Below are 23,511 nucleotides of genomic sequence, written 5' to 3'. Positions count from 1 at the left end.
CGGTAACGCAATAGAACAGAAATAAAGTAATTCGATTCTTGTACATAGAAAAAGTCAAGTATATATATTAGAATATGAAACCTATATCAATACAAATTTTAAGTTCTTTTTTACTTTGGTTAGTTTCAACCTCATTTTTGATAAATTTAGCTAGAAGTTCATTGATTGGAATTGATATTGGAAATGATAATTCAAAAGTAGCATCAATTCGTCCAGGAAGAGGAATTGAGATAGTTTTGAATTCTCATAGCCAACGAAAGACAGCGACAGCTGTATCATTCAGCACTTCATCCCCTTCTATAGTGCGTCTATTTGGTGAGGACGCCCTTGGAAGTATGGTTAGAAATCCAATCCGTACTTTGTTACACATTCCAAGCTTTCTGGGGATGTGCGGAAATGATATTGATGTAACTAAACCTACAGAACTTAAAAGTGAAACCACTTTGCCTAATGGGCTCCGTAAAGACCTCTTTCCATATGTTATAGAACATAACAAGATCCAAAATGGAACTTTTATTAGAATTGATGGACATGGAATGGTTCCAGAGGAGCTTAATGGGCATTATTTGGACTTCTTAAGACGTATGGTTGAAGGTTCTTCCATTAAGGATAATCAAAACAAGAAGGGTGGATCTTCATTGAACTTGAACCCTGGACCAGTTTTCGGGAGTGAGACAGTCGGAGCTGTTATTGCTATTCCTCCGACTTTCAGCCAAAGACAAAGAAAGAGCTTAGTAGACTCAGCGGAAATCGCAGGATTGAATCTATTTGGATTGGTGAACTCTCTTGGAGCAGCTGCAGTACACCAATCAACTGATTTGAGAAATAACGAGAATTCAACTTTTCTCTACTATGACATGGGAGCCAAACATACCTCTTCATGTATCGTGGACTTCCAGCCAGTAAACGCCACACATATGGGAAGAACAATTCAAACTCATAAAATAAATGTATTAGGTTGTTCTACAAACTATAACTCAGGTGGGTACCTTGCAGACCAGGCAATTGCTGACTTAGTCATCGAAAGGATCAGAGCAGCCCCAGGAAAAAGCCCGCTGGCGGGAGTTCCGTTGGATAACTCTAGAGTGTTACAAAAGATTGCGAAACAGAGTGTGAGGACTAAGTTGTTGCTTTCAACTTTGAAGCAGGCCGATTTCTTCGTAGAATCGCTTTACAAAGATGTAGATATTTCTCAGTCGATTTCTAGAGAGGAGTTTGATCGATCAATTCAGGAGAAGATATTGTCTAAGGCCTTGGAACCAATAAATGAGAGTTTAAGGGTTGCAAACAAGACTATGAAGGAAATTACTGATGTGGAGATTTTGGGTGGTGGTATTAGAGTTCCTGGTGTGAGAGCCTTGCTGGATCAATACTTTGGATCATTTGGGAAGAATGTTAGCCAGAGATTGAATGGGGATGAGGCAATGGCCTTTGGTGCGGCTTTCGTTGCAGCAAACCAGTCAGCCACTTTTAGAACTAGAAACATATTCTACAATGAATATTCATCCAATAATTATTCCCTAAGGTTTGATGATCAGGAGATTCCAGTAATTAATAGTACATCACATTACCATGGAACACATCATATTGAGCTTAAATCAAGTGAAGACTTTATTGCAACTTTATCTGAGAACGGAAGACCAATTTCTAGATTCAACATTTCAGGAATTCCAGAATTTATTTCTAAAGCTCAGGAGGGAGGTGCTATTGAGGATTCTATATTGAATGTTACTCTTCAAATTAAAGTGGACACTTTTGGAATTTTGAGTCTTGAGAGTGCTTATGGATGGAAGATGGTAAATCAGACAATTAGAGTTCCAGTGACAGTACCAGTGAACTCTACAAAGGTTGAAGAGGGGAATTCAGCTTCCGGCTCAAATAGTACAGGAAATTCAACACAGAGTGGTTCTGTTTCAAATGGTGATAAGAAAAGCTCTACTAAAACAATTTATGAGGAGAAAGTAATAACAAGATCTCAGCCATTCATGCTTAAGTTTTTGGAGGAGCCTCTTGACTGTCCTCTTCCTCTCACAAAGGAGATTAAGCAATCAATTAGCCACCATATTAACGAGTTAAACAAGCTAGATGCTAAACACAGGCAATTAATGTACTCAAAGAACTCATTGGAAGCACTTATTTATGATAATAGAAATAAGTTATATGACGATATTTATCAGAAGGTAACTTTGGAGGAAGAAAGGGAAGAAATCACAAAGCTTCTTTCAGAAACTGAGGATTGGCTATATGAGATTGGAGATGAAATAACTTTGGAGCTTGTAGAAGAAAAGATTAGGAAGGTTTCAAACAAAACAGACATAGTTCATGTTAAGGCGGAAGAGTTTAAGTACAGAAGTGAGCTTATTACAAATGTTGACAAGAAGTTAAACTACACAATTCAGACATTTGAAGCAATACAATTTACCCATACATGGGTCCAGAATTCGACTTTTGCTGAGGTGAAGAGTATGTTGGATGAGTTCCAAGCTTGGTACAATGACACTAAATCAAAGCAATCAGAGTTAAAGCCAACAGACTCTCCAGTTTTGCTTAGATTTGAGACTCTCAAAAAGTTAGATAAAGTTGTTTCCAATGTTCAGAGAGTTAGAAATATTCCCAAGCCTAGACCTAAGATTAAGTCAAAGCCAAAAAAGCAAGACAACGAAACCCAATCTAGCAGTAACTCTACTTCCAGTCAGTTCAATTTCACAACTCCATCAAATAACGACACAATAGATTCCGAATTCATTCCTCCTATGGATAATAACTCCAGTACGAGCTCTGAATCCTCAGAAGCCTCTTCAAACAATTCCAGTGTTCCAAGCTCTGAGCAAAACAGAGATCAGTCTGAACTTTGAGGAGAGTAGTTCAAAAGTCTGAGCTAATGCAACTGGCTTATAAGATGACTGTTGCTTAGATTTCTTGGAATTGTTTTTATTAATAGCGCGAGTTTCCCAAAATTATAAAGCTTATTGAGATAATCACTATAGGAAAGACATTCTAGGATCTAAACTATTAGAATGAGGAGGACAGTTGAATATATATAGAAGTTTAGTTCTTTTGATTTAAAAAAAAATTAGAATATTTAAAAAATCGCTCTTTGCTGCTGTTTACTCTTTCTCTTCCATATTCACTTTTGACTATTCCAATACTTTTTCCCCTCTAATACTTTTCTGGTTTGCATGCAACACATGCGCAAGTTACATACCGGCGCTGCAAACCACATAATTGTCAAATTTTTATTGCATGCAATAGTCATGTTAGGTGTTTTTTTAAATAAAAGTTATCCACATAAGTTTTTTTAAAGTATACAATCTGGATTAGAGTAATATTAATAGGAATAACCGTTCAATTTTAATGAATATTTTCCTAAGGAAAATCGAATAAATTAGAATAATGCAAAGCAAGGAGGAAAATAATAGGAAGTGTTTTGAGAAGAAAATAAGTAATAATTGGTTAGATTGAGAAATAGTGAGTGGACACACAAGTGAAGTAGGAAAAGAATTATTTAAAGAGAGACTTTATTTATATAATTATCAGATTTTAAGTAAGTAAAAAAAAAGAGATTGGTTTGAAAGTTTTAAAAATTTGAGATATTTTTGGATTATCTTGAAGTATTTGGTAAAATTATTATAAATATTTAAATTCAGATAAAGAAAAAAAATTTACATTAATATTGAAACATCTGCCGCAAAAATATTTAAATAATGTATAATTGAGATAATGGTAATGAAAAAGAAATTCTAAGAAGTAGAAGGGTCAAAAGAGTAATAATTCAAAAGAAAAGCGTTATAGAGCAGGATTTGGAGCTCACTTTTATTAGAGGATTCCTATAATTCAGTTTTGCAACTTACATTTTAGCAAAATACAAAGCAAATAAACTTAAATAAGGAACTTTATTTAATAAAGTCATTAAGGCAAGAAACTTTTGATTATAATAGAAATAAACTCAAGATTTAAGAGAAGCTAAACAGTCTTAATGGGAAGATTTAAATCAAGATTTCATATCAGTTTGCGAAGGAAATGGACTTTATTTTGTTGGTTTTTTTCAATCCTAATTAGAGAAATATCAAGTGATTTACCACCAAATTGTATTCATGGCGATGTGGTTGGTACATGGAGAATTCATGTGGGAACTTATAAGCCATGTCCTTCAGATCAAAAATTTGAAGATCCAACTTGTGGATTTCCATCTCCAGATAGGGATTTTGCGCATAGTATGTTAACACCAACAGAGAGAGGATTGATGAACAATAATTTTAAACTTTCGTTTACATTTGATGTAAAATTTGAAGGTAGTGAATTGAAGGTTATTTCAACCCAGAACTTGGATGGCGTTGATACAGGAAAGTTTAATGATTTTGAAAAAGTTGGTACAACGGGTAACTGGACAGTAATATTAGATCAAGCTTTCACATTTTGGACAAAATCATATAGATATACAGCGTTCTTCAAGTATATTAATGAACATGAAGATATTAATGCATCATATTGCTATTGCCACACAACTCTTCTAGGATGGTGGGATTCGTATCCTGAGAGTGTAATTTCCAATCAAGATAATAAAGAAGAGAATAAGATATTATCACTTGAAGAAAGAAGTAAGTACCATAATTATCCTTGGCTGGTTATGAGTGAAGATTTAAAGCTTAGAAGAGGCTGTTGGTATGGAATGAGGATATTTGATGGGGATGGTAAGATGACAGATAGAACAGAATGGACTTTGAAGCTTCCAAGATGGAGATCATCACCTTTGGGATTACCTCCAGATCACCCAGTTAACGCACAAAATCCAACAATTGCTGAGTATTTAAATGAAGTATCAGCAAAATATTCAGAATTTGATAGTAAGAATAAATTATGGAGTAGAAGTAATAAATTTGAGATAGGAGATATTCAGAATTTGGATACATTACCAAAAGTAAGAAAAGCATTGAAAATTTCTCCACATTTTGTTCAAAGAAAAAAGTCAAATGATGAGTATATTACAGAAATATCAAGTGTTAGGGAAGAAGAGCAGATTTCTGGTTCTAAAAATAACACTGATGAACCAATTTGGATGAGAATTAGGTCATTTGATTGGACAAATCTTCAGCATGTTTATGGAAGATTAGGAAAGAAGGTAGGATTAGTTCCTGAAGTGTTTAATCAAGGAGATTGCGGAGATTGTTTTGCAGTAACAGCAGCTACAATAATTACGTCTCGTTTGTGGATTAAATATTCAAATGAGCCTGATATACTTAGAAAAATCTATGCATCATCAATACAGATGTCTGAATGTAATGTTTATAATCAAGGATGCGGAGGTGGATTAATTACTCTTGCTTTTAAATTTGCTCAGGAAGTTGGCGTTAGAACGCAGGATTGTATAGATGATTATGCCAAAAATCTTGGGCTCAAGGAAATATATCCAACTCCTGTTTACACGCCAGATGAAGTTGGAATCGCGGATGATGGCCATAGTTTTCTGCAAACAAAAAAGGGAAAGAAGTTTGAAAGCAAAAAGTCTAAAATTAAGGAAATTAAGCAACAAGGGGAAGATAGTCAAGAGTATGGTCAAGAGCATAAACAAGAGCATAAACAAGGGCATGAACAAGAACATGATCAAGAACATGAACAAGAGCATGAACAAGAGCATGAACAAGAGCATGAGCAGGAGCATGATCAAGAGTATGAACAAGAGCAAGGTCAAGAACACGATCAAGAGTACCAAGATGATTATAAAGATATGGAAGAACACTTAGAAGGAAGTGATAGTGCGGAGCATATTTCAAATGTTCACGATTATTATGACGATTCTGATGATGAGAATTCATCAGATAATGAGGAATTGGGGGATCTCAGTGGTGCAAAACATAATATTCCTAAAAGGTTTAATGTTATTCAACAATTATGTTGGGACTTAGGCGGACATATGGGCGCAGCAAATACTCAATGTAGGAAAGAGATCCCTATTACAAAAAACATTCCAAAGTCATGTTCAAAGATCATTAAGGTAAAAGAATACAGCTATGTCAATAACGTTTATGGAAAAACTACTGCTCGTGATATTATGGAGTCATTATGGAATGAAGGACCTGTTGCAGTTAGTTTGGAGCCAACATTAGAATTTTCATTATATAATTCAGGAATATTTAAAGGTTTTTATGACCCTATTACACGACAATATCCTTGGTCAAGTATTCCTTGGCATAAAGTTGACCATGCAATGGTAATAACGGGATGGGGATGGGAAACTTATGGTAATGAAAGAATACCTTATTGGATTGTTCAAAATAGTTGGGGTAAACGTTGGGGCGAGAAAGGGTTCTGTAGGATAATTAGAGGAGTAAATGAGTTATCAATTGAACATGCAGCAGTTAGAGCATCTGTTAAAATATATGACAGTGATAGAAAGTATAAGGCGGCTGATTTGCAGAAGGTACATGATGACTCAGTATTTCAATATTTATGAGGTGAATTATGAGTACAAAAGGGTAGGAATATGGGATATAAGTAGAGAAAACATTGCATTGGCTTTAATTCAATTGGAATTAAGTTATAGAGTGGTTATATAATAATATTAAGTGGAGAATTTTATGATAATTTTATAGAGGAGGGTAATTAAAAATATCTAATGAAATAATGCTTGGAAAACAAAAAAGAATTAGGAAAATGATTTTAGTTTAATGTTTTTTCATGTAAATATTTTTTAGTTGAATTAGTATAGAATTTGTATTTTTTTCTCAAATTTTTTTAATCAAAAAAAATTCTTAATTAGGTACCTAAATACCGGTATAGAGTTAGCTAAAAATTTTTTTTAAAGGTACCGATTAAAATTTTCTGATTAAAGAGAAGATTAAAAAAAATGGGAAGAAAGTGAAATATTTTGAATAAGTTGAAATTAAGATTTAGAGTTTAAAGCTAAAGAGTTTCTCAGAAGCATCCAGATTGGGGAGTAATTGAAGAGTTAGTATTGGAAATTGCTAATAATTTTAGAAAAGAGATAATTTACGATAATATTGAAGATGAATGATGAGAAGTTGATTGATAGAGGAGAATGTTCTGAAGGTTTTAAATTTAAATTTTTGGACTATTTGGATGGGATGAGTAATGATGAATTGATGGAAATAGCTATGGATCATGATAATATTATGGGATTATTAGAAATCTCATTATATCCATCAGAAGAGATATTTAAGTGCAGTAGATTAGCAACAGAGTTGCTCTGTACAAATGTGTTTTAGGATGTATTAATAAGCGGATATACTTTTGGGATAGACTTTAATGTAAATACTAATTCAGATTCAGTAAAAGATTCTGAATTGGATTTTGATCTTGAATCAGATTCAGATTTAGGTTTAAATTCAGAATCAGATTCTGAGTTAGACTCAGACTCTGGATTAGTTACAGATTCAGAAGCGAGTTCAAGATTTGAATCCAATTTCAGCTTAAAGCCAAATTTAAATATTGAAACAGGCTCGATACTAGGACCGAATATTCAAAGAAATAATAATATATATTCAAAATCAAATCAAGGTCTTAATCTGGAAGATAATATTTTAGTAGAGAACCGGCTTGATAGGATATATGCAATGCCAATATCTGTATTAATAGAATTTATACTGGATGAAAATGTTGAATATGAGGAGGAACTTGGATTAGAGTCTAATATGGTGGGAATTTCCAACTTTTCTAAATTAGTTTACTATATGATGATTTATGATTTGGAATGGACCTGGAAGTACATATTATCAACAAAAAATGGGGTTTTTTTATTAAATTTAATAGGCTTACTGAATCATCCTTCAATATTTCATTTGTTAAAGTTGATAATTGGAATATTGTTTTGTCAAGATCAAGATCATGAATTATTTATTAGGGGTACCGAAATTAAATTGGATGATATATTACGAAGATTATGCCAAAATTTTAGGTTGGACAATGAATTGGGGGATGGGAGAAATTTACTTAGTAGAAGAAAGAATAGGGATAGACCAAAGCTGATAAAGTCAACATGTGAGTTTTTGGTGGATCTTTTTGAAGGGTTTTTAGATCTAACCCAAGTATTTGATCATTTCAATTTTGAAAAAATTAATTCAGAATTCACACCTTTATCAATGGATACAAAATTATCAAGAATAATGAAATACTTTAGAGAGAGAGAGAAAATTAATATTAAATTAAATATTTGGAATAATAATAGATACCGAGGGGATAAGATTTCATTATCAGATGATTTAACATATGAATTACTATTAAGTTTATCAAGATCTGTTCAGAATTTAGGCTTAATATTTACAAATATTTCATCATTAAATCAACAAGATTTGTATCTTTATTCTGGATTGGCTTCTGGATTAATGCTTGTGATAAATACTGTAGTAAAGCTGGAAAGAGGAAAAGAACATGCTGAAAAGAGATTAGAAGAAGGGAATAGTAATAAGAAGAAAGATGAAAAGGAAAAGAAGGGTCTATTTGGAGTAAAACCTACAAAATGGATGAATGATTTGGGGGCTCGAATTTTGAACTTAGGTAATCAAGTATTAAATTCAGAATCAAGAAAAGGGATATTAATGAGTCCAATTAAAATATGTAGAGGAATAGACAATAAACAGGTACCGAATATTATTAGTTCAAGATTAAAAATGATAAATTTTGAGATTATTAAGATTATGCAAGGGTGTGTTTGGGAAATTGCGATTGAGCTTTCTATAAAAAAAGAAGAATCTTCAGAAGTTGGAAGAATTTCAAATTCAAGTACTTATAGAGGTTATTTAGTATCTTTGATTATTGAAATCTTAGATTACATTGAAACTTTAATAGATTTTGAAGATATTGAATTTTTAAGAAGCTTAATAGAAGAGACAACAAATAGAGGAGGGCAGAATGACCAGGATAGTAAAAGGCAAATTAGAGGATCTTCTATAGTTTGGGGTCTATTGGATGCTATCATATTTCAAGGTAGAATAAGTAATACTGTATTGGAGGAAAAAGCTTTTCAGATTTTTAAGAATTGTTTCGACCATTGTAGGAGGGAAAAGAAGCCAACTTTAGGATGCACAGAGAAAGTTAATTATTCAAGGTCAAATAAATTTACTTTGGATAATATCACCTGTACAAGAAAGTATTTTGTCTTGGGATATCTGAAATCATCATTGTTTCTGTCAAATATTGTTAAACATAAGAGGGAAACTTGGATTGATGACAGAATTCTAAGGAGGACAATTACGAGGGTCGGTAGGATGAGCAGCCCAAATTTACTTAGGCTGGATGAAATATCTCCAATAACTGCTAATATTGAAAACACTTACGATAGTAATATCAAAATTGGGGTATCAAGAATTATGACTAATAGAGTTCAAAGATCTTTCAGTGGGACAGGAGATAGTGTTGTTTCAAACCACCAAAGAGTTTCAGAATATTTATACAGTGAGATAAAGTCTATGCAAAGGGATCAACCTTGGATTGCTAATTACTTTTGACAACAAAGCTAATAAAAGATTGGAACTATCTAAATTTTCTACCTTTTCCTTCTCTTCTTTTTTAATACTATTTCCTCCTTTCTGATATTAAATTTCTTCTAAGTTATCGCTAATTTAATTTTTAAGTTTTAAAAATTCCTTTTTTTTTTTTAATTAATCCTCCCTACCCGTGATATTTGCTCCTCCCCCCCTCACGCCGGTACCTTAATTTTTTTTTCTCTATACCGGCGTTTTTGGATCACGAAAATAAAATGTAAATTTGTTGATATTTTTTTTTTATTTTAAAATTTTTTTTCAGTTAAAAATATAAAATTGGTTATATTAATATTGAAGTTGATAATTTTGAAAGAGTTGATTTGATCTAGGTTCTTTTAAAAACTTAAATAATATAAAAAAGTGAATTAGTATATATTTAGGAGTGGAGATAATAAAATGAATATAATTAAAGTGGAAGAATATTTGAGAGAAAAGTATGGGATATTGTCAATAATAGAAGAGAAGAAAAAAGATATATTGGATGAATTAGAGAAAAAAGGAGGGAAGATTAGAAAGAATGTTGTTGGTAATAAGAGCGGTATGATTAAGGATGAATGGAAAAAAGATCTGGATAAGTTTGTGTTGGATTGTGATTTAAGGGAGTATTTTGTAGGAGAATCAATTAAATTTAGAGATGGAAAAATAGTTACAGATTTGAATAATTTACTAGTAATGGTAGTAAAATCATATGATTGTATAAGACCAAAAAGGTCTTCAATTGGAGATTTTGATAATGATAATGATGATTTGGATAGTGATCTTAAAGATGAAATTTGGGACGATTTAATGGAGTATGATAATAATCATAGTGATAATTTTGGGAATAAGAAACAAGAGAAAGTTGAGTTAGATGAGGAAAAAGGGAAAAAAGGAAAAGGATTTTCAAGTAAAATAAAACTTAAAAAGAGAATGTTATATTTTACATTAACAACGGGAAAAATGAAATTACCATCTTCAGAACAATCAAGTACCCAAAAGAATGATACAGTGATAATTAACGCTTTAGAATATGAGAGATTGAATTGTATGAATAATGAAGACAATATGGTATTATATCCAGGTACAAAATTATTGTTGAGTTTACAACAAGGAGGATTAAGTAAAATACAAGTACAGAATTCAATATTATTATTAAATAATAATAATGTAAAATATTTGGGAGGGAATGTGGAATCTTTGGTGGAATCTTGGAAATTGAATAATATATTAAGTGGATCAGGATCTAAAGGATTTTCTGGATCGAAAAATCTGACAAAAAAACCACCGAAATTTATCCCATTTGTAAATAAGGAATCAGAAAGGAAGCAGTTAAATGAACAGGTTAAAGATGCACAACAAAGTTATCAACAAAACAAAGAAATTCAATCCAAGTTAAAATCTGTTCCTTGTTTGGCTTTATCTTCTACTGGGAATACTAATACTGTCGAATCTGAAAATGATTCCAAGAATTTGGAAAATAGTGTTAAAGCTTATAATGAATTTATTGAGGAGATTCAAAAATATAAGAAACAGAATTTGATTTCTTTGGAAAAGTTTAATTTATCATCAAAAAAGGCTACAACTACATCAAAAATATCTGCATCTAGTAAGAATGACAAGAATAAGCTACATGATGATCGTGATCCTGGAGCTCCTCTTAGAGGAAGACTTCTTAGATCAACTGAGAAAATTGACTCTGATGCTAGAGAATTCCTGAAATCTCGTCATGATAATTCTTCAAACATTACTTTATTTGATCATTTATTCTCAAAACTTGAAATTAAGGATGCTCTTAGTACTGGGGAAAACTCAGGAGGAGTAGGGGTAGTGACACAAGAAGGAGAAGGAGGAAGAGCAGGAGGAGGTATGGAGAAAGGTGAACATTCTTGTAGGGGAGGACATTCTAGCAGGGGAGGACATTCTGGCAGGGGAGGACATTCTGGCAGGGGAGGACATTCCAGTAGAGGAGGACATTCTGGTGGGAGAGGAGGAAATTCTGGTAGAGAAGGAAATTCTGGTAGAGGACATTCTAGTAGAGGACACTCCAGTAGAGGAGGAGGGCATTCCACTAGGGGAGGGGGAAAAAAAGGAAGAGGCAATGGCAAGTCTAACCATGAAAATTCGACTAAACATTGAAAGATAGAGAAATAGAAAGAAGGAAAGGAAAAATGAGAGAAATAACAAGTCAGTTATGCACTGTATTTCAATTGATCACTTCAGTCATTCCACTCTTTAGACATCATAATTGACAGGTGGCAGTTATTGGCGCGCGCGCCAATATATACCCATCCCTCTATTATACAACTAGTGGGCGTGCAACAAAATGTTTGGGCGGGCATCCCTTCAATTTTGCATGCAAATATTCGTCATATACCGGTAAGCGTTTCAGAACAGACAATACTTTATTAGGTTTTATTTTAGATTTTCTATTCAAATATAACTGTTCACTTTCTTTTAAATGATCGGCAATAATTGTATTTCTTTTCCGGAATTATATATCTACAACCAATTTCCCAGTAAAGTCAGTTTTTATAAATTATCATCGATTTAAAAGAGCAGAGAAAAAGGAAATTGATTAAAAAGAAAAAAATTGGCGCTCAAACATGCATCTTGGAGAGTAACTTTTTCTTTAATCTTTCAAATACAATATTAATATAAACAATACATTAAAAGAATTGTTTTTAAAGTTAATAATTAAAATGGACTAAATAATGACTATTCTCGGCAGAATTTAAAAGTAAGTTGTCGACGACAATTATGTATAATGACCTCTAAATCAATTTATTACTATTATTCTCCATTTCTATCAGGTTTTTCTCTCTCTTCTCGCTTTAGTTCCTCTCCACATTCTTTAATTCCTTTTAAGTATGGATAAAAATGATGTAGTACAACAATGTAGTGAATAAATACACTACTAACTCTCACGTTACATCATCAAATGAACTAAATACTTGCTCCTTTATTAATTAGCTACCACAATCAACAGAAAAAAAAAGGAGATAAGATCATTTCCACTTCTGTTATCTGGAATTTGCTCTAATGTGTTAGTAGTATAGTGACCATAATAATATAATAACGATAAAATTAGTCAGAAGCTCATATATATGTCCAAATTGGAGACAAGGGGATGAATAATGGGCATGTTAATGGTTCCACGTCCCGTAGATCCTGTTAATAAATGATATCTTCTCTTTTTTTTCAACATAAAGAGAAGATTGTTATTAGATTAAGAGAGTATTTTCAAGTTGGATTCTTTTCTTCTTTCTCTTTCATGATAGAATTATCTATGGGTTAAAGTAACAAGAATTAAGCTTGGAGAACCATTAATTATTGCTTATTATCAACTTCATCGAATGATAACCTCTCCTCACTAGAAATCTTATTTATTATATTTTCAGTTTTCTTCTTTTGCTCTAATAATTCAGAAATACGAGATTCTTCAGTAGAAATAGCTTGTGATAAGCTTTCAATTCTCTTACTGACATCCTTTTGAATAGCATGAGTAGTGGTCTTTTTCTTTTCAAGTCTGGAAATTGCTCTGGCAAGTTTAGGAGAATATACTTTACTACTCATAGCTTTCTCTTTCATTAATTCTAATTCTGTATTATTCTTATTCTCATATTGAGTCAAAAAGTTACTAGAAGATTTGGCCTTTTCTAAATCTCTCTTCAATTGTCCAATATTTTGTTTAACCAAGCTAATTTCCATCTCTAGTTTGGCAAGCTGTATATATAATTGTGTCAAGTCCTTGGAATCTCTCAGATCTAAAATAACCTTGGTCAATAGTTCCCTATCTTTACGAAGTTCTAACTGAGCCTTAGCGCTTTCTTCTTTCCCTTCCTTAACGATCTTAACTAAAGCATTCATATTGTCTAATAAAATATTCATATCTATATCTTTATTTGTTTCAGTAGATGGAGTCTTACTTGAGTCATCTTGAGCTGGGACTTCATCGTTGGAGATATCATCACTTACAAATGGTGACTTCTCCTCATCTGACATTGAAGGTGGGATTGTGGTGGTAGTAGTGGTAGTAGTAGTGGTGGTAGTAGTAGTAGTAGTAGTAGTAGTAGTAGTAGTAGTAGTAGTAGTAGTAGTAGTAGTAGTAGTAGTAGTAGTAGATGAAAGTAGATCTGAGTCTAAAACCTCAGAAGATTTATCAGTATTCTTTCCATTATGGTAGAAACATTTCTTATCTTCTGTGCATAATTCACATTTATCGCATTCCAAACCACTAGCTAATTTTCTAATAACACGACCATTACTGCCATTCTGCTCAGACTCTGTATCCTCTGAAGATGGTTGTGAAGTAGCACTATCACCATCAGTAGGCTCCTCTCCTACATTTTGTAACATTAAGAGATCATATGTCAGGAAACGGGTACTTTGAGGGGAATCTGAACCAGAAACAACCATTGAATTTGAAGATTTATTGCCTCTAAGTTTTGATTTACTCTTTGGTTTAGTTTCCTCTTCAATTCGAGTACAAGATAAATCAAGGTTACCAATATTTTGAATCTCAATCTTACCTTCACTGTCTCTCTTTGAAACCACTTCAACTTGGCCTCCAAGTTGCAAACGTGTCAAAATAAGTTCATCTTCATTCTCATCTTCAGACTCTTCTGATTGTGTTTCTGAATCAATATCTTCTGGAAATGATAAATCCTCAATTTGAGAATCATATATCTTTACAGTTGGAATATATCTAGGCTCTGGAACAACATTTGGAACTTCACCAACAGTGGGACTTAATTCCTTAACATTGGCTTGATCACCTTCAGCATCATCAGTTCCAACCTTTGGTGGTTGAGGAACGTCATTAAATGGCTTAATTTGTGTATCTGGAGTTTTAGAAAGAGTAGTTTCCCTCTCAACCACTAAATAGGCTCCTTTAACCTGAGTTTTAATATTTTTATCGCCCTTTAGAATGCAATGCTCGCATTCCTTATTCTTCTTAAGAGGAAGAGCTAAATCATTAGCATTCACGGATGATCCAATAACATAAACCAAAAATCCAAAATAAAATAAAAACTTCATATTATTCATTTTTTTCTCATAGAAATCCTCAAATCAATTTGAATAGTTACATGAAATTTCTTATATATTAGATATTGTTCTTGTAACTTAAACAATATTCTATTTGTATAGTTAAATTAAAATTTTCTTTAATAACTATGTAAGGCTCTCTATTGGTATAAATGTATGTACATATATATTTATATATATTTATATATATATATATATGCGTGGATACTAAATTGTATTATTGAAAAAAATCTAAACAACTTGATTTCTATCAAATATGATGATTTCTTGTCAATTACTTCGCTTATTCCTCCTTAATATTTTTTTATATTCAGTTTTTTTTTTTACAATTATATCCCGGGGTTTTGACTATTATTTTCTTATTTAATAAAAGTACATTAACTTTATGTCTTTTCCCCTTAATAATATACTTAGCTGTATTATTTACTTTAAATAATGTTTCTTGTATTTACCCGGTTTTTATTTATACATTTTCTAATTCTTTTAAATTAAAAAAAAAGAGAAAAATCTTACCAGTTATATAATTGACCTCTATATCGGTACTTTAATATTTTCATAAAAATTGTCTCAGAAATTCCCGCCTACCATTGTCGTTGGTATGGACATTGGGCGGGTAATTTCTGTCGTAGGCGGGCCCACATAATATATTTGAATAATGGGTTAGAAATGATCAATTAGTTTAATTATTTCTTTTGTGTTTATTTTATTCTTGCGCAATTAGTACAATTATTTTATTTTGGTATAGAATAAAACCATGTTTTTTTTAAAAAATATTTCCTTGTAGAACCCATATTAAACAATACTACAGTAAAAAAAAGCTCATTTCTAATATTCCTTTTTTTTCTACAAAAAGAAGAAAGCACTTTTTATGTGTGTACAAGTTCTTTCTTTTAGTTCATCTTTTCTAGTTTACAAAAATATTGAACTAAAGCTAAATAGAAGAGAAAAAAAATGTACTCTGGCGCCAAAAACATGCAATTAGTTGCATATACTTGAGCATTCATTATAAAAAAAAAGGAAAATAGATAATTTAGTAAAAGAGATAGAATAAAGGCATAGAAACTTAATGATAAAGTAATAAAAAACGACCTAAATACGGTTTATGTGACAAAATTACATTACATTCTATTCCATCTTATTAAATTATGCATCAATTAGAATAAATGATCACATAATGATTTAAGACTGACTAAAAATAATAAAACTTTACAAACTTTTTAAACTTGAAAGGATAAAAACTTAATTAATCCACAAGTGTTGTAATGATATAATTCCAGTTTTTATTAAATTTAAATAATCCATTACAATGAAAAAAAATTAGTGAAAATGTTGAAAAAAATGAACTGAACTCGAATAAAAATATCTATAAAAATAAAAGAAAAAAATGAGGATTCCATACATCAATTCGTTGATTTAAATTCCAAATTGCACCAAAACAAATTATAAAATAATGAAGTTATCATTTATTTTTTAATGCAGATAAAAAGATTTAAGTAATTACAGTAGGCTTGCTTCTACCAGTAATCTCTTTTAATCTGATCTTTTTCTCAACTATCTCAATTAAGTGGCTTAGAGCTTGTTGGGTTGTTTTTTCAAATTCCTGAGGGTTTTTAACGGTCTTCTCCATATATACCCTAATAGTTGCTCCCACTGATCCTGTTCCAGAAATTCTAAAAATAATTCTTGAACCATCCGTAAATATAATCCTAACACCTTGATTTTTTGTAACTGAACCATCTACTGGATCATTATATGTAAAGTTATCCATAAATTTCACCTTCAATCCACTTGAACGGAGAGTTTCTTAATTTCTGAGAATCTTCCATTAAAGAATTTAAATGTTTAAAGAATTGATCAGCTTTTTCTGTTTCAACTGATTCGTAATCGAATCTAGTGTAGTAATTTCTTCCATATGTTTTCCAGAATTCCCTAGTAATATCCTCAACAGATACCAATGGCTTTGTTGGGTCTGGATTCTTGTGGGCTAGAATTGATAACCAAGCCAACACTGCCCATAGTCCGTCCTTTTCACGAATATGGTCACTTCCTGTTCCAAAAGATTCTTCACCACATATGTCAATCATTTTTGCATCCATTAAATTACCAAAGTATTTCCATCCTGTTGGTACCTCATAGCATGGGATTCCGAGCTTTTCTGCTACATTATTGAGGGACGTACTAGTAGGCATAGATCTCGAGACACCAGCCAATCCTTTTGAAAAGTATGGGATTGCTTCTTTTGCGTATGATGCAATAATTGCAACAGAATCTGAAGGGGTAACAAAGAATCCTTTACCCAAAATCATATTCCTATCACAGTCGCCATCTCCAGCAGCACCAAAATCTGGTGTGTTCTTATCAACTTTTTCTGGAGATTTAACTTTCATTAATTCAACTAAGTCTTTTGCATAAGTAAGATTTGGATCAGGATGAAGCCCTCCAAAATCTGGCTTTGGCTCCAAATGTAACAATGAACTTTCTGGTAATCCAAATTCATCAATAAAGAGTTTTCTTGCATATGGTCCAGCCACACCATGCATGGAATCAAAGACCATTTTAAAATCTGTTCTATTAAGTAGATTTTGAATCTTTTGGAAATCAAAAATCTTTTTCATTAATTTTAGCCAATCTTCAGATGTATCTATCACTTCAACGGTAAATTGATTGGGTATTAATTCCTGCACGCCAATTTTACTCAAATCAATTTTAGGAAGTGAAATCTTCTTATATGATGTTAAATTCTTTGTAATTTCAAAAATTGCATTGGTAACCGAATCTTGAGCTGGGCCTCCATTCTTTTCGTTAAATTTAACTCCAAAGTCCTCATCAATACCACCTGGATTGTGTGAAGCCGTTAGTAAGATACCACCGACTGCAATACCACCTTCTCTTTCTCTTATTATAGCACTTCCTGCTGGTGTTGAACATAAACCATTAACGCCAGTCCAAATCCTTTTAACTTTATGTGCTGCAGCAATTTCGGAAATAATTTGTATGGCTTCTGGCAGAAAGAATCTACCATCGCCAGCTACCAAAAGTGTTGCACCTTCAAAATCTTCAGGTGAGAATGATTGGAAGTATGATTCAATAAAGTTAGCCAAGTAAGTTCCTTCCATAAATACACGAGTTTTCTTTCTTAGACCACTTGTTCCTGGCTTTTGATCGGGATAAGGAGATACTTGAACTTCTTGAACCAACATATCTAATAAATTATCATTTTCATTAGGACTCCAAGCATCTAGACCTTTATCTGAATAATAATAAGTCTCAGTTGTTTCGGTTTCAATGATATTTCTTGTTACTACGGACACTTTCTTCTTAATTAGGGTCCTTCCCTGATTAATTTGAACATCCTAGGAGGTAATGATCTTTGCTTGATCATCAGCAGGTTTGATCAGATTTATTTTCTGCAAATATCTCAAATTCCCCACACTTTCGTTTGCATTAACATATTGACTTACAAGAACTAATGAAAAGAGTATGTTCAAAATTTTCATCATCTTTGTAAAAAAAAGTAGTGAAAGTGTTGTTTTAATTCTTAATTTGCGGTAATGTTATTAGCTCTTCCAAACCCTCGAAAGATGAGGTCTTTTTTTCTCGAGTTCACATTAAATCATTTTGTAAATAATTACATTAAGGAGTTAAAGATTCATTAAAATCTTTAAATTATACTTTTTTAAATTTCCTGTTTATTACCATAAAATTAAGTTATAACAGTTGGCCTATCTCTTCCTGTCGATTCTTGTAATTTAATCTTTTTCTCAACTATCTCAATCAAATCGCCAAGGATTTCATTTGATGTGTTATTAACTTTTGTTTGATCACTCACAGTCTTTTCAATGTAAATTCGAATTGTTGCTCCTACTGAACCTGTACCTGATAGGCGGAAAACAACTCTGGAGTTATCCTGAAAGATAAATCTTAAACCCTGATTTTTTGCAACAGATTTATCTACTGGATCATTATATGTAAAGTTATCCGTTAATTTGATATCAATACCATATGGTTTAATGATTTCTCTTAATTTCTGATGATCTTCCATTAAAGAATTTAAATGTTTAAAGAATTGATCAGCTTTTTCTGTTTCAACTGATTCGTAATCGAATCTAGTGTAGTAATTTCTTCCATATGTTTTCCAGAATTCCCTAGTAATATCCTCAACAGATACCAATGGCTTTGTTGGATCTGGATTCTTGTGGGCTAGAATCGATAACCAAGCCAACACTGCCCATAATCCGTCCTTTTCACGAATATGGTTGCTTCCTGTTCCAAAAGATTCTTCACCACATATATCAATCATTTTTGCATCCATTAAATTACCAAAGTATTTCCATCCTGTTGGTACCTCATAGCATGGGATTCCGAGCTTTTCTGCTACATTATTGAGCGATGTACTAGTAGGCATAGATCTCGAGACACCAGCCAATCCTTTTGAAAAGTATGGGATTGCTTCTTTTGCATATGACGTAATAATTGCAACAGAATCTGAAGGGGTAACAAAGAATCCTTTACCCAAAATCATATTCCTATCACAGTCGCCATCTCCAGCAGCACCAAAATCTGGTGTGTTCTTATCAACTTTTTCTGGAGATTTAACTTTCATTAATTCAACTAAGTCTTTTGCATAAGTAAGATTTGGATCAGGATGAAGTCCTCCAAAATCCGGCTTTGGTTCCAAATGTAATAATGAACTTTCTGGTAATCCAAATTCGTCAACAAAGAGTTTTCTTGCATATGGCCCAGCCACACCATGCATAGAATCAAAAGCCATTTTAAAGTCTTTTCTATTAAGTAGATTTTGAATCTTTTGGAAATCAAAAATCTTTTTCATTAATTTTAGCCAATCTTCAGATGTGTCTATTACTTCGACAGTGAATTGATTGGGTATTAATTCTTGTGCACCAATTTTACTTAAATCAATTTTAGGAAGTGAAATCTTCTTATATGATGTTAAATTCTTTGTAATTTCAAAAATTGCATTGGTAACCGAATCTTGAGCTGGGCCTCCATTCTTCCCGTTAAATTTAACTCCAAAGTCCTCATCAATACCACCTGGATTGTGTGAAGCTGTTAATAAGATCCCACCGACTGCTATGCCGCCTTCTCTTTCTCTTATTATAGCACTTCCTGCTGGTGTTGAACACAAACCATTAACACCAGTCCAAATCCTTTTAACTTTATGTGCTGCAGCAATTTCGGAAATAATTTGTATGGCTTCTGGTAGAAAGAATCTACCATCGCCAGCTACCAAAAGCGTTGCACCTTCAAAATCTTCGGGTGAGAATGATTGGAAGTATGATTCAATAAAGTTAGCCAAGTAAGTTCCTTCCATAAATACACGAGTTTTCTTTCTTAGACCACTTGTTCCTGGCTTCTGGTCAAGATAAGGCGTTACTTGAATTTGCTCCATATTTTTATTTTATAATTAATATATCAATTATTAACCTAACAAAACTATTTAAAAGTTTTTATAAAAAAAAGTACTTAAATAATTGGTAATTATTTAATATTATTTATCTTGAATTCAGTAGCTTATTTTGATTTCATGTAGTAATATTAACATAATATCCAGATTAGAAATATTTTCCCCATAGCGCCACTAAATATTAATTTAATTTGATAATTTCCAAGATATTTATTTACATTCAGAAATTATTATTCATATTAAATCACACAGTTTGCTTTACTTTAAAAAAACACAAATACTAGTTTCCAATTTACACTTTAAGCTCTTTATTTGTTATCCTTACTTATTGTTGATATTATCCTTTTATAATTAACCAAAATTTGTGCTTATAATAATAATAGTAATAATAACAATAATTTATATTTTTCTCTATTTATTGTTTTAATAAAACTAATAAAGGATTGAGTAAGAAATATATTATCTAAATATATTGCAAATTTGCATGCACGCATGTATATGTCAACATTTTTTTTCAATGTGGAAAGAATTTACATAATGATACCGGTATTAAATAATTACATGCAAATTACGTGTATAAATATATTTATTTTATGTGGAAGGAGCATGAACGCAAATAATTGACGAAAGTTTTTTTTTGCTTTTTTTACTATAAAAATATTAAAACAATTAGTGAAATAGAAAAAATGTGATGTTAATTAAAAAAATATGTAATTAATGAAATTTATTTAAGTGAAGTAATAAACTAAATGAATATTTTATCATTACTATTGCTAAGAATCAAAATAATAAAGAAGAATACTTCTTTTGATAAATTGGTTGAGACAAATTTTGTTCTAATATATATATTATGATAAAGAACTAGAAAGTTTTTGTTCAAGAGTGGAAGACCAAACTGGTTTAGTAACTTTAAGCCTCTTAATAATCGTTGTGATTATCATATTAACTTCATCAACTCGTTCCTCATTGGGTTTGTCAGAGTCATTACATTTGTAAATGATTTCTTTTATATCAGAATATATATTTGGTATGTCTTGAAGATACTTCTCTTTGTCATCAGAAGAAATCTTTTCGTTAAAAATTACTTCCATGGAACCTCTAAGCTCTTTCATTTTACTAGAATATGCACCACTAAAATCATTCTTTAAAATTTGGATTTCTGATAAAACGTAATAAACTACAGGTTTTGATGAATACTGCGAAATTTGGTTTAATAAATTCAGACTTTTGTTAATAAGAGAATATGGTCTGTCTGAATTATTAATTTCATGGGCATATTTCTCACTCTTAAGAAGATTAATAATATTTGGAAGAGACCACATTGGAAATCGTTCTTTATAAGAAGCGAGCTTCATAATACCAGATAAACATTCAATGATACGATTTAAATCTTCTCTTTTAATAGCAATTTTAAGTGAAGAATCCCACATCATCCAATTGTCTCTTGAATGTTTTAGGCCTTCGTTAATCGCACTTTGTGCTTCATCCCATAATTCTTTCTTAGAGAGAGCTGCAGCCAAATTTGCCCAAGCTTCACCTTGCTGCGGATCTAAAGAAACTACTCTGCTAAATGCTTGTTGCGCAATTTCCCACTTCTCAAGCCTTAAAGCAACGCACCCAAGTGAAAACCAACAATTTACATTTGTGGAGTTAACCAATGAAGCCTTTGTATAAGCATCAAGAGCAAGCTCAAATTGTGATTTCTTAAAGTATGCATTTCCTAAAGATCTTTGCGCTCTTGCAAATCTATGGCGAGAAATTTCCCATGATTTTTCATAAAATGAAAGATCTTGAGTAAGATCTCCAAGAGAACAATAAAGACGTGGAGTTTCTCTAACTTTGAGCTGTTCTTTAACTAGCTCAATAGCTTCAGTTTTTCTATCTGCAACAATTAAACAGTCTACAGCATCTTCCCACATACACATTTCTACAAACATATTATAAGCTGATAAAACAGAACCAATTCTCATCATTCTTATTCCAAGTTCTTTCTTTGCTTCCCAAATATTTGGATAATTTACAGAAAATACCAATCTAAGACGTTCTTCAGGGCCTGGCTCAGCGTCATTAAACTGATCAACCAGTGATTGAAGTTGAAGACAAGCTCTATCGGCTGTTCTGCCTCGATGATGTTCTGCATAACATCTATACCATAAAGCTGTTGAGAAACATAACCAATTATGAATTTTTTTGCGAAGATCCTCATCTTTGATTTTGGTTATATCGAATTTTAAGATTCTGTTTGTTAAAGCATTCAGCTGCTCATAAGCTATTACATCATTTGTTGGACTTGTTTCATAAATTGCAACACAATGTATTAATAATACACATTGTTCTATTATTGCCAAGGATCCGGTAAGGTGGCTATTTTTATCATCATCCAGTTTCACGTTTTCATAAATATCAATATTTGGATCTACACTCTTGAGTAAAACATTTTCTGGATATTGACGATCAAGAATCTTCTCCTCGGTCTCATTATTTATGGAATCTTTAATTGGTTCTTCACTTTTCATCATATTTCTATCTATTTCGTTTTCAAGATTGTCAGAACTTCGATAAACTTCAACTACAAGCTGTGCCGTACTCTCCCTTTGATTCATTCTTTTTTGTCCAAGTGCTCCAGTGAATGAATATTTAAATCCATTCATTAAAGATATTTGTTTAAGTAATATTGCACATGGATTTGCTCTACTAAAAGTGGATAAAGAAAGGGAAAGATCAAGTAAAAATATAGAAGAAACATTTTTATCCAATTTGTTTGAAAACAAAGCTTGATTATTTGATAATTCTTCATCAAATCTGAAAGACCTTAAAAGGTTATCCTTGAAACGATCGTTTATTGGGAAATCATCTGGAATTATATTCCATTCATTTTTTAACCAATTTGAATACTTCTCAAGAATTGTACTCTCTAAATAAGGGGTTGCAGCAAATTTTATTCCTCCTTCTAAACTCCTTTGCCATATACGGTAAAATCTTTGCTTCCAAAAGTTTATAAAGCTTAATTTTGGTATTTCATCACCTATTACAATATATTTTGATAATTTCAGTATATTGGATTCACTATTAAATTCATCTTTATTATCAGTTGACCTATTTGATAAGAATTCAATCAGAAATATACTCCAAGTTAGAAATGGGGCTGAATTACATCTTTGGTATAAATATTCACCATCTATTTCCAGACAACGAGTACATTCTTTGTGATAATTGTTTCCAAATTCTTTATCATTATCTAAACTTTCTGTGATCAGTCCAGAAAGTTCATTTTTGTTGTAATCAACCTCTTTCTTTTCAGGCTTCCAATCTTTAGATACACCGTCGTCTATTTTAAAAGGAGGACCAGTCCAATTTGATTGCATGTAAATATTTAGCAAAAGTATTGAAAGACATAAAATTTCAAATTGAGCTATTTTTTGCGAAATTTGATCATTATCTTTTAAAATATAGCTCATATAATAATCCAATACATTCTGAGAGATCTTTTCAAGTGATTTTGTCTCCAAATTTGAGTGGTATTCTTTATATAATGGAGATATTAATAATTTAAAGTGTGGATCA

General features: G+C 31.8%; 7 protein-coding genes across 7 annotated transcripts; 4 read left to right on the top strand and 3 right to left on the bottom strand.

The window, feature by feature from the left end:
* The first annotated feature begins 74 nt into the window (after positions 1-74).
* On the top strand, positions 75-2,855 carry Chro.20349 (HSP protein). Its single annotated transcript, XM_662788.1, has 1 exon — positions 75-2,855. One exon carries the CDS (start codon positions 75-77, stop codon positions 2,853-2,855), a length of 2,781 nt encoding a protein of 926 aa, XP_667880.1.
* A 1,121-nt stretch (positions 2,856-3,976) lies between these two features.
* On the top strand, positions 3,977-6,451 carry Chro.20348 (P3ECSL-related). Its single annotated transcript, XM_662787.1, has 1 exon — positions 3,977-6,451. One exon carries the CDS (start codon positions 3,977-3,979, stop codon positions 6,449-6,451), a length of 2,475 nt encoding a protein of 824 aa, XP_667879.1.
* Positions 6,452-7,571: 1,120 nt separating this feature from the next.
* On the top strand, positions 7,572-9,461 carry Chro.20347 (hypothetical protein). Its single annotated transcript, XM_662786.1, has 1 exon — positions 7,572-9,461. One exon carries the CDS (start codon positions 7,572-7,574, stop codon positions 9,459-9,461), a length of 1,890 nt encoding a protein of 629 aa, XP_667878.1.
* Positions 9,462-9,893: 432 nt separating this feature from the next.
* On the top strand, positions 9,894-11,612 carry Chro.20346 (hypothetical protein). The annotated part of the gene is made up of 1 exon (XM_662785.1): positions 9,894-11,612. One exon carries the CDS (start codon positions 9,894-9,896, stop codon positions 11,610-11,612), a length of 1,719 nt encoding a protein of 572 aa, XP_667877.1.
* Positions 11,613-12,803: 1,191 nt separating this feature from the next.
* Positions 12,804-14,522, bottom strand: Chro.20345 (hypothetical protein). Its single annotated transcript, XM_662784.1, has 1 exon — positions 12,804-14,522. The coding sequence occupies one exon, from the start codon at positions 14,520-14,522 to the stop codon at positions 12,804-12,806; it is 1,719 nt and encodes a 572-aa protein (XP_667876.1).
* Positions 14,523-18,225: 3,703 nt separating this feature from the next.
* Chro.20343 (hypothetical protein) lies at positions 18,226-19,932 on the bottom strand. Its single annotated transcript, XM_662783.1, has 1 exon — positions 18,226-19,932. The coding sequence occupies one exon, from the start codon at positions 19,930-19,932 to the stop codon at positions 18,226-18,228; it is 1,707 nt and encodes a 568-aa protein (XP_667875.1).
* Positions 19,933-20,795: 863 nt separating this feature from the next.
* Chro.20342 (hypothetical protein) lies at positions 20,796-23,405 on the bottom strand. Its single annotated transcript, XM_662782.1, has 1 exon — positions 20,796-23,405. The coding sequence occupies one exon, from the start codon at positions 23,403-23,405 to the stop codon at positions 20,796-20,798; it is 2,610 nt and encodes an 869-aa protein (XP_667874.1).
* Between the last annotated feature and the right edge of the window lie 106 nt (positions 23,406-23,511).

This window comes from Cryptosporidium hominis (genome assembly GCF_000006425.1).
Source record: "Cryptosporidium hominis TU502 chromosome 2 CHRO012090, whole genome shotgun sequence".
NCBI classification, from domain to species: Eukaryota; Apicomplexa; class Conoidasida; order Eucoccidiorida; family Cryptosporidiidae; genus Cryptosporidium; species Cryptosporidium hominis.
Note: the sequence above shows the minus strand (reverse complement) of the source record. Positions and strands in the feature narration are given on the sequence as shown.